At 38.1% G+C, this 15,885-nt stretch overlaps 1 protein-coding gene across 9 annotated transcripts in view; it reads right to left on the reverse strand.

Moving 5' to 3' along the window:
• GAB1 (GRB2 associated binding protein 1) overlaps nucleotides 1-15,885 on the reverse strand; it is a 106,159-nt gene that overhangs the window by 14,457 nt on the left and 75,817 nt on the right. For 6 of the 9 annotated variants that reach the window (XM_014254791.2, XM_088056465.1, XM_014254795.2 and 3 more), the window contains exons 3-7: nucleotides 14,147-14,360; nucleotides 10,909-10,989; nucleotides 6,614-7,215; nucleotides 4,704-4,789; nucleotides 4,193-4,496 (exon numbers count right to left, since the gene is read on the reverse strand). In XM_014254791.2, coding sequence (XP_014110266.2) covers nucleotides 4,193-4,496; nucleotides 4,704-4,789; nucleotides 6,614-7,215; nucleotides 10,909-10,989; nucleotides 14,147-14,360 — 1,287 coding nt within the window. The remainder of the gene's footprint in view (nucleotides 1-4,192; nucleotides 4,497-4,703; nucleotides 4,790-6,613; nucleotides 7,216-10,908; nucleotides 10,990-14,146; nucleotides 14,361-15,885) is intronic. The other 3 variants (XM_005525570.3, XM_005525571.3, XM_014254793.2) reach the window with 2 other exon arrangements.

The raw sequence follows: 15,885 nt of genomic DNA on the forward strand, positions 1-15,885 counted from the left end.
ATTGTAAGCTGGGAATCCTAAATTCTGTATTGTCTCTGTCAGCAATCTACTGAGGGATCCTGAGGACATTGTTCTATCTCAGCTCCCCGTGACCCTCAACTAGGACCTGGGTAAATGGAACCCTCTCAGAAAGTGCTTTTAAGTATTATTGATCAAAAACTGTACCAAAATGACATTTATATTCATTCACTCATACATCACATTCATATACTATATTCAAATGAATGAGACTTAACTTTTGATTTTCATTTTATCATGGTCATGAATTGTTAGTTAAGCCATATGCCCACTGTTCATATATTTATTTTCAGAACCTTAAAAAGCCCACTTTGGTAGAAATGTGCTATGAAAGAGAAGAAAGAAGTTACCAATGAAATGTAAGTTGGTCATCAAGCTGAGATTTTGAGGAAGTAAACTCCACCATCACCAATTCCATTGCTGACTTTATACTTTGATTCAGATATTGAAAAAGCGTATTTCATCAGTCAAGATGACAAGCACATATTTCTTAAGAGATTTCAACCTTACAAATGGGATGATGTTACACACCTATGACTTGTTCTGTACAGCTCCTAAACAATTTAAAAAAAAAAAAAAAACAACAACAAAAAAGTCTGGTTTTGTAGATGTTTGGTCTTAAAGTCTTGTTTTAAGATGAGATACCCCTCTGCCCTATCCATGGAAACAAATCTGGGCCAGGAGGGGGTCACTGTCATGCTCAGAGACTCACAGAGAACCTCATCTCTCAAATGCTGCACCACTCAAATGCTTCCTCCTGACCCATAAAAAAACAATTCACACCTTTTTTATTTTATTTTTGTCCACAAACATTTCCCTTGAAAAGAAAACCTGGTTGTTCTTTGCTGCCTAGTCTGTCTAGGAAAACTTCCTTCACCTCACATCATTTGGGCACCTTTAATTCTACTGTTCCTTCTTGGACAAACAGTATTTTGAAGAAGGCATGTCACCATCACAACAAATGTCACTTTTGCTCTGTGGCAAAACCAGTCACTGTCTTTGAACAATTCAGAGAGTAAGACCCATCTGCATGGTTGGATGCAATATTTTTTCTATTTGAAGCCTTTTATCAACAACACACTTGCAATTTAGCACCAGGACTACATGCAATTGTGCTAAGCTAAAGCAGCCAAAAAGCAGAAATACAAAAATCAATATAGCCAATGGTCCTATGTATCTAAAGAAACAGCACCCTAAAACCCCCAAGTTAATAAAGAGACTATTTTTGTCATTCAATTACAGGTGAATGCAGAAAAGCATCTGCCAAACACTCTCCATTTTGTCCCAAGCAATACATCACTTACCTTTTGGTATACTTCACTAAAGAAAAAGTAAGTGTTTTGATTCAAATTATTGGGGCAGAGAGCCTACACCATGTTATGAAATTACTTTCAAGACTTCCAGAAAGTACTGGAAGCTCCCCACATTTACAGAAGCAGCTGTAAACTAGAGAAATGAAACTACACAAATCTGTATTATAATCTCAAGGCTATAGATTTCTCCATTATTATTTTTTAACCCACTTTCTGAAACAAAGTTCTCCTAGAGAGCAGTGGAAGAAGAAACAGGCTGGGGATATCAAAGAACCTAAAGCTGTAAGCAGCAACCCCTTCAACCAAAGGAAAAGAGAAGATATGGTAAACACATACATTTGAAAACAAAAAGCAGTATATCCTTCCTTTATGTGCTAGTTTCACTGCATTACAAATGTTTGTCAAACTCATTTTTAGCACAGGATGTAACAAACCTCCCTGGCCCACAAAAACATGACTGAGCTAAAGCTAATACTCATGTGAAAGGTGGTGGTATTTCTAATAGCTTCCAAAAAGCTTGGAGACAGTGCAAACATTGTTTTTGCAACAATTTGTAACCACCAGAAAAAAAAAAAGACAGAACAGCTTTTTCTGACAGAACATGAAATGTGCCCTCATAACACCTTACCCCAAACACTCCTGATCTCTGCAGTATTTTAGAAACCACCTTTTGGAGAAGCACCAGTCATCTTGAACCAATGGCATATTAAATCCCCTCAATATTTAAAGAAGAAATAGCCCAAAGGTAAATATTTTATGTTCCATTTCCTCCCCTTCTGTGTCTGCTAAAGATTCAGTGAACACACAGGCCTACTTGACACTTATAACACAGTAGTTTGTAGCAGAAGAGCATTGCAATACATTTACATAAACAGAAACAACCTGATAATAGAAGTTGCTACAAGAACTTGAAAGCTCAAAAAACAACACAGAAGAATATAAAGCACACCATTGTTTTAGTTAGGTAAAGGTCCACTTAAACAAGGTGGAACCTTGCAAATTCAAAGGAACCTGCAATTTTATTTTCCCAAAGGTATACCTGGAAGGAGTTATTTGTGCAGAGATCTCAACTACTGAAATGGGAATATTATCACTATTCCAATGTGTCATCAGATCTGTTATTCACAACAACGGAAAACTTACAGTGATGCATTCAATAAAATTAGAGTGAGGCAGTCTGTGTGTGTCTGCTACTAAGATAAAACCCTCAGTGATAAATTAGAATCATTACCATGTTTGGCAGCTCAAGATACTCACAAAACATTTTTTTTCAGCCCCTAAGCAATATACCACATTTACTTTTAGGGAGAGTTTTACTTTAAAATCACTTTAGTTTTTAAATTACATTAAACAATCCCATTATATTACAATACTAATATCTTCCAAAAGTCTACAGGCAAAAATTTAATCCAGTAATTCTACATTCATTAAGAGGTATGTTAACACATCTTAAAGTCCTTCCTCTGGTATTAGCTACATCCTTCTAGATGTAAAACATTTGAGGACAGAAGCAAAGCAGGAGCCTTACATGCCACTTTCTGACTGTGGAACACTAATTCAGTTCCAAAAAGAGAGATGCAAGAGCAACAATGCTGCCCTAGCAAACATATGTGCGGCAGCTTTTCCTGCTAACAGCAACAGTGAGATGCTTTTCAACACATACATTTATTACTTTTGAAGGTCAAACATTTTATCAGTAAAATATACAAACTGGCCAGTCTGGGAAAATATTTTAAATCAGTTTAGTTCAGTTTATTCTGAGAATGTTTTCCAGTATCAACTTTCATCAATCTCTTCCTGTCCAGTATTTCTTAAGAACTAAGCAAAACTGTTGTCTGGTAACACAGAAAAAATTAGGAACCAGCAGAGGGCCAAAAGTCTTAAAAAAGGCCATGCCTCAATTTTTTAAAATGGAGAGGTAGAATGAGATGTGGTACTTTCCATTACACACAGCTCATCTGTCATAGTGAGACTCTCTACTTTCATTAATTACAGGCTGTTTCAACTTAGCGGTAAAAATACTAATTTAAAGGTTTAGTTAGTGAATATTTTGGATCATCTGAATGTTTACCATTGCGCTTTCCCACAATGAAGTCAAGCATTCTCAGTGTAATTTCTTCAAGTACATAAGATTAAAAATAGGACTTACTGAAATACAAAATAGGGCAGACATCTGACCTAATGTTCTTCAGTTCCCCCTTCTACAAGAAAATTAGTTATCTTGTATCAAAAACACAGAAGGGAAACAAGTTCATTAAGCATTTGCCTGTATTTCTAGTAAGATGATTGATAAAACATTTTAGATAAACTTAGAAAATCCAAGCTATTTATTAGGGATTCTCTATACAATTATCTCTTACATTGCAACTTCATCATCTTGGTTCCTTAAGAACTCTGGTCACCCAAATAATCTTTATTTTAAGGAAAAATAAACATGTTACATGTCAGATTTAAGAGAATAATTTTTTAGGATAGATTCAAAGTGGCCCTTTAAAATGAGTATGTATGCTGATCCTGTAGCAAGCATTGTTACGGCTATAAATTTGTGTTCTACCCAATGCCTTGTGTTCTCTGCATCACAAGTGTCTTCTCTATACAGGGACCCACTTCTGAATCTTAGGAATTCAGTGACATTTTTTCATTAGTGACTACAGCAATAAAATTTGGCATCGTTATTGTGATGTTTTAATAATGTTAAAAATAATCGTAGGGTTCCTCTGTGATTTGGTTATCTTACAGGACAAAAATTATTTCTAAAGTAATTTCTAAAAACATGATAATTTTCCACTAAGCAAAAGCTGAGAGAGCTATGTTATTTTCTTAGATGATAAAAATTAGGTTTTCTTGGAGGTTTTCCTCACCTTTTCTGTCTGGTTTGAGGTTCCGATCCACTGGTGGTGGCTCACATTCTGCAGCAGGTACTGACCGTCTGGGAGGGGTCTTTGGGCTGGACCTGAAACCCATGTGAGCAGGAGGAGGGACTTGCTTTCCAAATAATGGAAAATCAAACGTGCCTGGTATCATTGGTACATAGTTTGTTTCCTGGATGGATTCAGTGAAGCTGCTGGAATGCTGTCGTGGAGGAGAGTTGGGATTCATTGGGACATAATTTTCATCTAGTTCTTCACTTGAAACACTTCCCACTGTCAACATGCTTCTGTTTTTCTAGAATTAACATATATTTCCTTTAACAAAATAAGTTATGCAATCAGCTGTGAATCATATAAGTCTTTTAAACTAGTCTACTCAGATTTAATGTATTCTGTTGAAACTGAGAAATCACAAACACTGCACAGCTTGCTTTCTTACACAGGAACAAAGAGCATTCAAACACTGTCACTTTCGCCCCTCATCAGATCAAGTCATACTTACAAAGTGGTTATGGAAGCCCTCCAATGAATTAGATCTGTCATTCGGAAACGTTCGTGGAATATCATAACAGTCTTGAGAACTAATTTCTAAAGAAACAAGAAGAGAAAGTGGCTATTTATCACCCCTGTTCCTGTCACTTGGCACAGGGATCCAGAGTCTGTTGTTATTTACTGTCTGCTTCTAAGAGTACACAAACACACTTCCTGAAGCTGTAGCCCCTAGATTTATTTGAGAGAACTGTGTTCACAAACAACCTTAGCACTCGTCAGTCACAATTTGAAGCTCTCACAGTGGCATTTTTCCATGGCAAAAAAGGATAAATGAATTTTTGCTTCTAAAGAAGCAGCAGGAGTCTCTCTTTCAATTGAGCAGGTGTAAGAACTTAGTGTAAGAGTAGAATCTGTGCCCTCATGAAAAACCTATTCTAAAATAAACAACCAGCAGATGTAGTTTAATGTCTGCAGAAAGGTTTTCTGACTGATGCCCTTTGCTTGGAAAGTGCTGATTCAACAGGATCCCATCTGTTGCAGGAACAGGTGAATCCCTTCTCTCAGCTCCCCAGTGTGGTCTCCAGGGGCTTTCAGTTGGACTGGACAGCTGCAGAACCAAAGATATCTCCCTTTTCTGAGTCCTGGCTCTTGGCAGCCCCTGTTAAGCAGGTCCTCAGCTTCATGGCTGGTGCTTTGCTGGACAGGGGTCTTTGTGAGACTCCTGGCCCCCAGCTGCTGCTCGTCTATGCAGGGGTGCCTCTCATCATCCCCATCCTCCAGCACAGAAACTGAACAAAATGTGGAGTTTATCCCCACCTTGCCCTGAAAAAAAAGCCCTGAAGGTACCCTGAAGATTTTTTTAAGATTTTCACCACAGAGGAAAGAGAACCAACTCTGCTCTTAAGTACCAAATTCAAACAGTGTTTTCAGAAAGACTACTTTTCCTGAGGCAGACAATCTCAGATTCAGTGTAGGAATACTCACCTATAAACTTAGCAAAATGAGAGAAAATAAGCAAACAAGAATCTTTCATAGTGTTACTTTGTAATTTTAAAACACTAACAACCACCAATATTTTATGCTCAGCCTACAAAATGAGTGACAAATAGGGCAATAGTATGAGCACCTGTATGATCCCATCCATTCTGTATACTGCCTCCTCTAAAAGCCTTGTATTTATCCCTCATTTCAAACAATTCTCCTTTAAAATCACCTCTAACATTAGTATTGACTTAAACCATTATAAAATTTCACTTTAAAAACAGCACTGTAATACCTACCTGCTTCAGAAATCTGAAAGAAAATTAAAACCTTAGCCCAAGAGTGGTTAACAAGGCAACACACAGGACAGCACATTTGGAGTACCAACATTTAGGTGGCCACAATGAACAACTTTAATTTTACTGAAAGACTGCAGTAAGCATATCTATCACATGGACAGAAGGAAAGGCTGGTGGCAGTGATCATCAAATCAGGGTTGATCTCAAAGCTCTGGGTATACAGCATATCCCACTGATCTTCATGAAACAATTTCAGCTTCTGCAGATTGGACCACACTTCACTAAGCTCAATTAGGTCATTCTGAAAGGCTGATAACGGTAGTATTGAACTCAGTTATATGAGCTTATTACTAAATAAATATGTCTAGGTCTTCACATATTTTTAGTGAAGGCTGAATGCCACAGTGCAATACACATCCCTTACAGATGTTCTGTGCTTTGCTGTTTTGATGATTTCCTTTAAAAATCTCCTTTCCTCTTTCTTATATATTTTAAACATAGTGAACAGACCACTTTGTGAGGGGCTAAACACTTGTTCTTACAGGCTAGAAACGCCCCTCACATCATTCACACCATTCGTATCATTCAGATCACATAGTTCAAGACAAAAATTCTGCAGGATAAGGCATGGAAAACTGACCTTTCCGGAAGACATTCAAATCTCCCGTTGAAATGGTATTACTGCGTGAGGGTGGCGCTCCTGTGGCGGGGATGCAGTAACTGCTGTCAGTGTCTGAAGCAGTGCGACTGATGCTACAGGTTTCCACAGGAGATCGATCCGCCGACTGGTGAGGTTTGGGTGGCCGAGGTGGAGGGATGTCTGGAATAGTCTCCAGTTTTGAAGTCTGAGACAATGTTCCCTCTGGGAAAGTTCGTGGGATCTGATAAGTACCTCCAGGTGTGGGGGGAATGTCATAGCTAATGGAGATGTGCCTCATCTGTGCATCTAATGACATTGCTGATGGGGTATTGAAAACATGTTGCTCTCCTTCGGCATCAGTCCCAGATGGAGATGCTGCCTTGGGCAAAACATCCTGGGAGTAACTCCTAGGCAGGTTGTAGAGGCTGGAGTCTGCCAGCATCAGCATGGATCGGGAAGGTGGGGAATCGTAGACGCCCTGCTGTGGGAAGAAGCCGTTCACAGCATGCTTGCTCCCTGATGGAGCAGGGTTTTTGTGGGAGGGCAGGTTATCATTGCAGTCTGTTTCTGAAGAGCTGGATTTTGCAGAGTCAGCATGAGATCTACATGTGAGATTGCGAGAAAAGAACGATGATGAACACACAGAGAAAAACAAACATTGCAAGTCATAAACACGTTTATCATGTCACCAACTGAAAAGTCTACCACTGTCTTCCAATTTTATTTTTATTTTTTACTTTTTTAAATGAGATGCAGGAACTTGGTTATTAAACAAGCAAGAGTACCTAGGGATCCTAAGTAACTACATTCATATAAATTCAAAGCACAGCTGTGGAGCTTTATCAACAGCTCCTCAACAGGTCGATGTTTCATAAAGCAAGTGGTTATCAGGATGCCAGTTTGAAGCCAAATTTGTTTGGGGGCTGGTGGTTTTTTAATTATTATTTTTTTAACCCATGCTACAAACTAGCAGCACTTTATTGGCACTGTTAAAGGTAAAAATAAGATGCTTAGTTATTGGATTTACAGCACTTGCTAATTCTAATCATTATTTAAAAAATGTTAAGGGAAAAAATATGACTGCTTTTAAGCCCCTAAATGCCTTAAGTGCCTGAAATTATACTGACCATATAAAACTCATTTCAAATATGCAATGAAAAGAGAAAGAAGGGGTAAGATCATAAATAGGAGAAAAATAGTATGTTCTATGAAGGAAAAAAATCCATAGGTTACATGTGCAACAGAGAGCTTTTGTCTTGAATGCAAATGAAAGTGGTGTTAGATAAAGCTGCAGAGCAGTTTACTTTTGATTTCTTAGGAAATTCTTTTATGAGAACAGCACTCATTACTATTGGTACTAACCACTACCAGTAAACTTACTTAGGAAGTTCATTCCAATAATTTGATTTCCTTTCTAAGCCTCCCCATTTACTGTGCTCCAGGCAGAGAAATTCACTTATCAGTCTGGCTCCTTGCTTAAATGAAAGTCAAAACACTGGCAAAATACTAACTCTGGAGATGTTAGTGGTGTAGTTAAGGAAGTCCATACACTTTTTGATCAAACATACCATGATATTTCCTAGTTTCGTTACTACCATACCGTACCGTACCATACCATACCATACACCATACCATACCATACCATACTGTTAATTTATACATGCATATGCAGATTTTGCAGCATGCATGGTATCAGGCTCTGCACCTCAAAGTGATCACAACCAATATTTATTATTCACATTCCATTTGTCAATAAGTATGTACAGAACTTTCTTAAGGGAAAGCCAGATTTATCTCTCAGGATTCTGGCAACCTGAGGAAAAAGGAATCCAGTTAAACTACTCATTTAGGTTCCCTCTCCAGTCATCAGAGGAATAGAGGCTGTGTGAAACACAATCTGTTCTTAGGTAGCCATCTAAACCCAATGAATCACTCCTTAAGTGCTTCTGTGCCAGCTGTCAGAGGAACCAACATGATCAGCTTGGAATGGACATCTGCACTCAAGAGAAATGTCATTCACCTCACCAACTGGTTTTTGTTCTGTTTAACAGCAAAGATACAATCTTCAATCAGGACAAGAGGCTTACAACAGTTCTCACTTCAATTTTATCACCTTTTCCTATCAGCTTACTCTTACTGTTTTAGCATTTTTTCCATGAGAAAAAGTATAGTAATTTTGGTCTGGTTACTATCTTAAACAGATTTCAGTTCTGTCACTGGTCAGAACTGGTTTCCAGGTAACAGTGAACTTAAATCTACATTTAGTTTAATTGACTCCCCTAAAAAAGAAGATAATTTTCTCATTACTTGTTCTTAGCACAACCAAGGAAGGAAAACTTCCTGCATTCCTCATGATGCTGACCATCAATACATATTTATATTGTTTGTTAACAGTTGCCTCAGAGCTCCTTGCCTCAGAGCTTCAAAAATTAATGTATGAACCACTGGAAGTTTAAAACACTTGCAAAATATAGAGCACATAGGACTGAAGGAAGTACATGAGGTTACAGAGTGCATAATAGATTGTGAACACTCTGAGTTCAGCCTCTGCTGCAGCCCTTCCTCTTTATTTAAAGGATTGATTCAAGAGTTCCTGATATACTAGATTTCTAGGTATACTCTCCTAGTTCTATGATATCCATCTAGACCAAAATCCCAGAAAAAGTCATGTGTTTTTGACATGAGCAAATATGGCAAGGATTGAGATCTCTAATCTTTATACTCTAAAAATAAAGTGGGCTATCTAGAGAAGCTGGACACTGACAATCAATTGTGGAAGCAAAATTATTAGTTCCAGTTCACTAGGATATACTTTAAAAGGAAAAAAATTCTAAAACTACAGCATAAAACATAAACACTACATTTATCTTACAAAAACATGCAGGAATATATGTAACAAAGGCTCAAAATGAAACAACAGCATATTTACAATGCCAGAGCCTAATGATTACCCATGAAATTCAAGCAACAAATGCTATCCTTTTTCAATATAGGAGTTTTTCTGGGTCTAAGTGAATGATGTTTCTTTCTTGACCACAAGCACATGTGCAAACAGTAGGCTTTCAAAAACCATGAAACATGAGGCAGCCAAGTCTTTAATTTGCTTAGCTGATGGCAACAGCTTACATTTCTTATTACAAGATTTAATTCACAATTTTGAAAGTAATCTTTTGTAATCAACATCTTAGTCTACTGCAATAATTTTCAAAATGTGAACGGGTTGTAAGCAATCTGATTTTGCACAACAGGAAGTCTGAAGACACTCTGAAACAAAGCAAGCAGTTTATGCCAAAATGAAGCCAGAAAATTCAGCCTCAGAATTTTAACTATTTTTAAGAGTCATCATTAACCACTGATCATGATAAGAACACCATATACAATTCTGAAAATGTACAGTGCATAGTTGACAGGAGCAGACTGTACTCCTGGTTTGAGTTTTTTTAAGTTCTTTCTCAAGTACTTCTGTACTTAAGGAATTTTAATTTTTCCCTTCAGTACAGCTCAATAAAAAAAATCAATTGGCTTAAATAGTCCATTAACTGTTGGTCATTATGGCAAATATTAAAGGGTTTTTACAACTCAGTTTAAAATAATGGCAAAGCTGGATGTACCATAATGATAAGCGCAGGATGACTATGACATGAATTCAGTGTTATCACATGTGTGTACCACATACGTGCAAATTATGCTAAGTGGCCAAACTATCCCTTATTCAGTGCTAGGCCTGGCCATCTCTTTCCACATACCAAGAAAAGAAAGCTGTCCAGCCTGTTGATCTACAAGGACTAGGCATTAAGTTGCACAGAGAGGAGGTGGGGCAATGATGCAAGGGAGCCCAGTAAAAAGCCAGCCTCCACATACTAAAAACCACTTGTTGACAGAGACCCAGGAAAAAGGTTTATCAAGTGTTTTAGTCTGAGGGGTAATCATCTCATTTTTGCAAATAAAGTATTCACACTTGCTTGACCACTCATCCTTTTCAGCTGATTCTTTTCCCATCCACAGGACTCTAAATGACTGATTAAACAGAATATTATGAACAAAATGGCAGCAAAATTGCTCTTGTGTGCCAGCAATCTGGGATAGCAACAGCAAGAATAGAAATAACAGGATAGACATATAAATAACAACCAGACTTCTTTCAGAAAACGGAAGCCAAAGTCGCATAGTTTTTCTGTTAAAACTCACAGAACACCATGCAAGATGAGTCTCAAACAAACAATATTTTCAGGCAAGTTAATGGCTCTGTGATTAATTTCTCACACGTGTTCCAAGAATGGCTAATGTTCACTCACTGCAGTGGAATCTTTTTACTTTCAAAGTCTTCTAATAGCAGGTATTCCTGCCCTTCTTCTGAGAGAAAAGGTGACCCTTGGCTGGTTCATACACATAGGAAAGATAAGGAAGACAGCATTTAGTATTTCAATACACCTCTCAGACGAGCCAGAATAATAAGGGATTTGGAAGCAATGTTTGGCTGCATTTTCTTATCTAGGATACAAACACAAACCTTAAAATCTCCCTAAATGCTACAGTGAAACAATGCTCTTTCTTAAGAGCACTCTTAAGCCAGCAGTGACCAGAGCATGAAACTATTATAGACAACATACTGCGTTATAGTTACAGCTGCAATTGCTGCATGCAAGACACTCTCACAACAGTATGTGGTGCATTCTGTGACACTGTAATGGGGAATTTAATAACTATTTGCTAGGTCTGAAACACTACAATTCTCAAAAATCCCAAAGAGGCAATTCAGATACACCTATGTTTCAGTTACCCATCCCACCCAAAAAAAGAACTTCAAATAAAACTTTGAACCTCAAATAGAACCTTGAAATCAAATTCAGTGGTTCCCAGATTACCTGTAAAGTAACATGCAGAATCAGAATAGAAAATGTTCCCTCTGCATACTGGTAATTTTTAAGTCTAAAGAGAAAACATTTAAGTAACAGTACCTGACTGTTTAATTGCAGCTATTAAGCCTTGCACTTTGCACTAAGTCAGTATGAAATAAACAGAAAAATCGTTCCAAGCCTGGAAAATAGGAAAATGATACTGCCATTTAAACTTTTTTCTTTGCCTGTAAGTATGTGGATAGGGTAGAGTGCACTCTTATTAATCATCTTAGTAATGTGCTACACACATACACAAAGTTCTCATTCCACAGGAAAACATCTATATGCTCTATATTCTGTCCCAAATTCAGCAGCTTACCTTATTAATCAGACATAAAATACAGGCAGTCCTTTCAAGTGGAACTGAAAGTCCAGCACAACTGTTATTCTGAATTTTCATTATCACAGCCTTTTTAATGAAAGGACACACTTACTTAGTTAAAGAAAATAAACTAAGACCATATAACCAAGTGGTCATAATGTCAATGTCTTCAAATATTTCTATAAAGCCACCATTTATTTAAACTCCCAAACCATTAATCTCTACACTCCCAAAGATTTTGTTCCATTCTTTCAGTTCATATTATCAGTGACATTTTATCTCCACTGAACCTTTTGCCTTACCCAGTATCTTCTCCCCTGTGTCACCAGTGACTTCCTTCGAAATTTTGCAAGCCAATCATGGACTCTATACTTTGCCACATTTTGTAACCCCTTCTATCGTCTCCTGAGCCTCTACTTAACCCACACATCACGTAACTGTGGAAGTCAGGTTAGAAAGTCAATTACATATCCCAATCTTTATAATTCCTAAAAACGCCTTTACATTGTGGTGGTCAAACTCTGCTCTGAGCCTGTCCCTCACAGAAACAAATGGGCACTCAGACACATTTCTGATGGGCCAGAGTGCTGAAATCCAAGTCAATTCCTCTGCCAAGCTGCTCTGGAAGTGATATCGAACTTAAAAGCTTTTGGCAGGAACACTGACATTCCTCTTTGGCACTAAACATCCACTTCAGCTTCTAAACACCACCAAACACTGAAACCTTCAATACTGGGTTTCCCCTTCTCCTGCAGGAGGTTCTGGGGCATTCCATGCTGCCTGTAACCTGCACATTGTATACTCTGGGGGAACTGTAGGCTCACTCCCTTGTTTTACAGGGAAGGCTGCAAAAGGTGGATATTTTTCTACCACATAATCATCAGTAAATAGAGGAGGAAACTCTTTAGGCACAACAGAACAAGATAAAAACGACAAATAAGAACAAGGCAATGCAGAGCACACAGCACAGGTAAAACTGGCAGAGCATCAAGGTGTTGATGTAGAAGGCACTGCCACTGAAAGGTATGGCCCTAAGGAAATATATGAAATAGTCATGAAAATACTTTCAAAGGAAGCTTTCTTCAGCCTTCTATGTATTTGTCTGTAATCACAAAAAAAATATGATGTTTTGTTAATTTTTCAGGAAATTTTCAGCAGATTTTATTTGAAATTACTACAGAAAAGAAGCTTGCCAGAGGGATTTATAAGGTTCTCCAACAGAATGCTCAAGGTCAGAAGGTAACTCTGGACTTTATCTGCTCAGCTTTTCCAGTATCTCTACACAAACTCTTCAAAATCAGCTGAGGTTCCTCAGGAGCTTATCCATTCGTAGTTCTTTTAAATAGCTTTTTTTTTTTTGAAGAGGACAGAGACTCCAGTATGTCTCTGGGCAGCCTGCTCCAGGAATGGCCACCATGATCCATTCTGGCAAACCACAGTAATATTTCCCAGGTAGCTACTACGAATATCATATCCTCTTATGCAAGAGGTGCTGTGCATGTATTTAAGTTAGCAGTACCAGTTGTAGAAATAAATAGAGATTTAATTTGGTAGAAGTTCTAAATTTTTTCCTCAAATTTTCTGTTGCACACTTCTCTAGAGAACTGTGTAGATACTTTATTCAGTAAAAAATAAAGCTTATTTGAGTTTCCTTTAAAATATCTGTTATTTGGAAAAAGCTGAAATTCAGGATATGGAAACTGAATTATTTCAGTCTCTGCATTCTTAGTTTTCATAAAATAATTGTTGGTTTTTTCTTGTTTGAGAGTCTGAACCATGCTAGTAAGACTAAACAAATGACACTTGAAGATCACTGTACTCACTGATGTGGTAACCTGGCAAGTGATAATAAAATCAGCATGTTTTCTAAACCTCTTCCACAAAAGTTTTAACTGGCAAAATTGGGGCACCAAATATAAGGAAGGAGAAAGGCTAAATTCTTCCAGGTTTTTCTAGTACTAAACTGGACTAAATACTCCAGATTGTGGCTAAAGAATGTGTACTTGGTGCCATGTACCACTCCAAGCTCCAATAAAACACTTGGATTGCCGCATTACTGTGATACTTCATGTTTGCAATTGCTGTCCACACTTTTGGGGAATGCAATATGGGTCTAGCACTGATCAAACAACTTATTATTGCAGCAAAAGGTTTAATGTATGTAAAGAAAAGAAGGAAAAGCTACAGACAGCTTCCCTGTGTAGATATGTGCATCTAAATGATCAATGTCTTGGCAATAAAAAAATGCATTCAGCATAAACATTCCTGGCCTGTAATACAAATACGTGTTATTAAGAAACAAAAGTCACTTACCTCATAGGTTCAGGTTTTTTACTTTGACAGTTTATTAGCAGTAAGTAGTCTTGAGGATCTTCTTGACCAGAGGAAGACTCCAGAGGGGGGATGTTAATAAGCCGATAAGGAGAAGGAAGGGAAGATTCTGCTTGCATGGAAGGTGGTGAAGTGTTGATGGGTAAGGGTAACTCAGCAGATGGTTGCAAAGAACTAACTGGTGGCTTCACAGCATCTGCAAACACAGAAGCAAAGAATTCTTTATATGGAAGACGTGAAGAAATAGTTTTTCCAAAATAAGAAAATTATTAACAGAGGATGCAAAAAATCGTGGGCTTTAGTTCAAATTTGTGAAATTTGACATATGAACATCTGGATGTTAACATTTGTCTCAGGGTATTTACATTTATATATCAATCTTAATATTTTCAAACTGCAAAGAATTTCTTAAATAAGTCTTGGAAACAGGGATTCTGCCTTATTTAATGACTTATTTAACCTCTTTTCTGGCCACAGAAAAAATTAAGATGCTGACTGCTGAAGTAATACAGCTAAAAACACAAATCTGTTTTAATCAAGAGCAGGCAAAAGCCCCTAAGTTATTACTTGAGCATGGTAACCTGAGTCAGCACTTGCAAGTATTCATTCCTTTTCAACCAAGGTCACTTCAGTGTTTGAGATTAGTCACCAGGTAAGACCTGGCCACTTTCAATATCTGAAAATCAACAGGAAAACTGCTGGGGTTGATCAGACCATAAATATCAACCTAAAACCATGGGAGTCTGGTCTGTAGGCCAACATTAAGTTAGGGTGAGCAGTACCCCAACAGCATTGCCCCCTGGGAAAGTGGCATGTAAATAGTTTTAACTTTATAATGTTGTGGTTCTAGAAAGTTCCCCAGCTCTTCCCTCTGATTGGTTGTTGTCTGTCACACTGGTTTTCATATTCCTAAACATTGTTTTTTATTGGACCCTTACCCTCAGACTCTGCCTCCAACCTACCCCTTATATATTTTGTACCTATCTTGGCTCTGGCCTTTGGAGCTCACCCTACACTTGCTGTTCGGATTATCTCATTTGTTGTTTTACCCTTATTAAAGTATTTTTGTTTTGGGTTACTGCATCGCGCCTGTCCTTTTATTTTATCATCACTATTACTCTCTACTGATGTGGTCCCAAGGTGGGAGCCAACCAGACCTCAGCCAGGCTCCTACAGCTGGTGCCTGAACAGGGACCCCTGCTATTCACAGGGCATGTCAGCAAGAGTCCTGAAGCCAACTAGGTCATTACCTTCTCCCATGGATTTTGGATTTCTGTGCCAGGCCTGGCAGATTTGGCCAAAGAATTTGGTGGCTTAGACATCAAGAGGAAGGGTGGCCTGAAGCAACAGGGTAGGCACCCCAAGGTAGCCACACGGAATGTGGTAAGGAATCCTGCAACAAGAGCAGGTAGGAGAAGGGAGACATCTGCCCCATCACCCTCCCTAACTGGGGAGGCACATCCTACCCCATCCAAGCTGCACTTGTTGTGTGATGGGTTCCCAGATGTCACACGTAGAAAAGGATGCTTACCACCAGTTTAAGTTGAAATTGGCATCCCAGGGAAAGAAATTCAAAAAGAAGGAGCTTAAAAATATTATCCAGTGGGCATTAAAAAATTTCCCTAATGATACTGCACATAAGATATTTAAATTCAAATTTTGGGACTCAGAGGGAGTGAAACTCTATGATTCAGCCACAAAAATGGATCATTCTGCTCCAC

This window comes from Pseudopodoces humilis, chromosome 6, assembly GCF_049639895.1.
Source record: "Pseudopodoces humilis isolate 2021_Gansu_Grassland_sample_001 chromosome 6, ASM4963989v1, whole genome shotgun sequence".
Classification (NCBI taxonomy): domain Eukaryota; kingdom Metazoa; phylum Chordata; class Aves; order Passeriformes; family Paridae; genus Pseudopodoces; species Pseudopodoces humilis.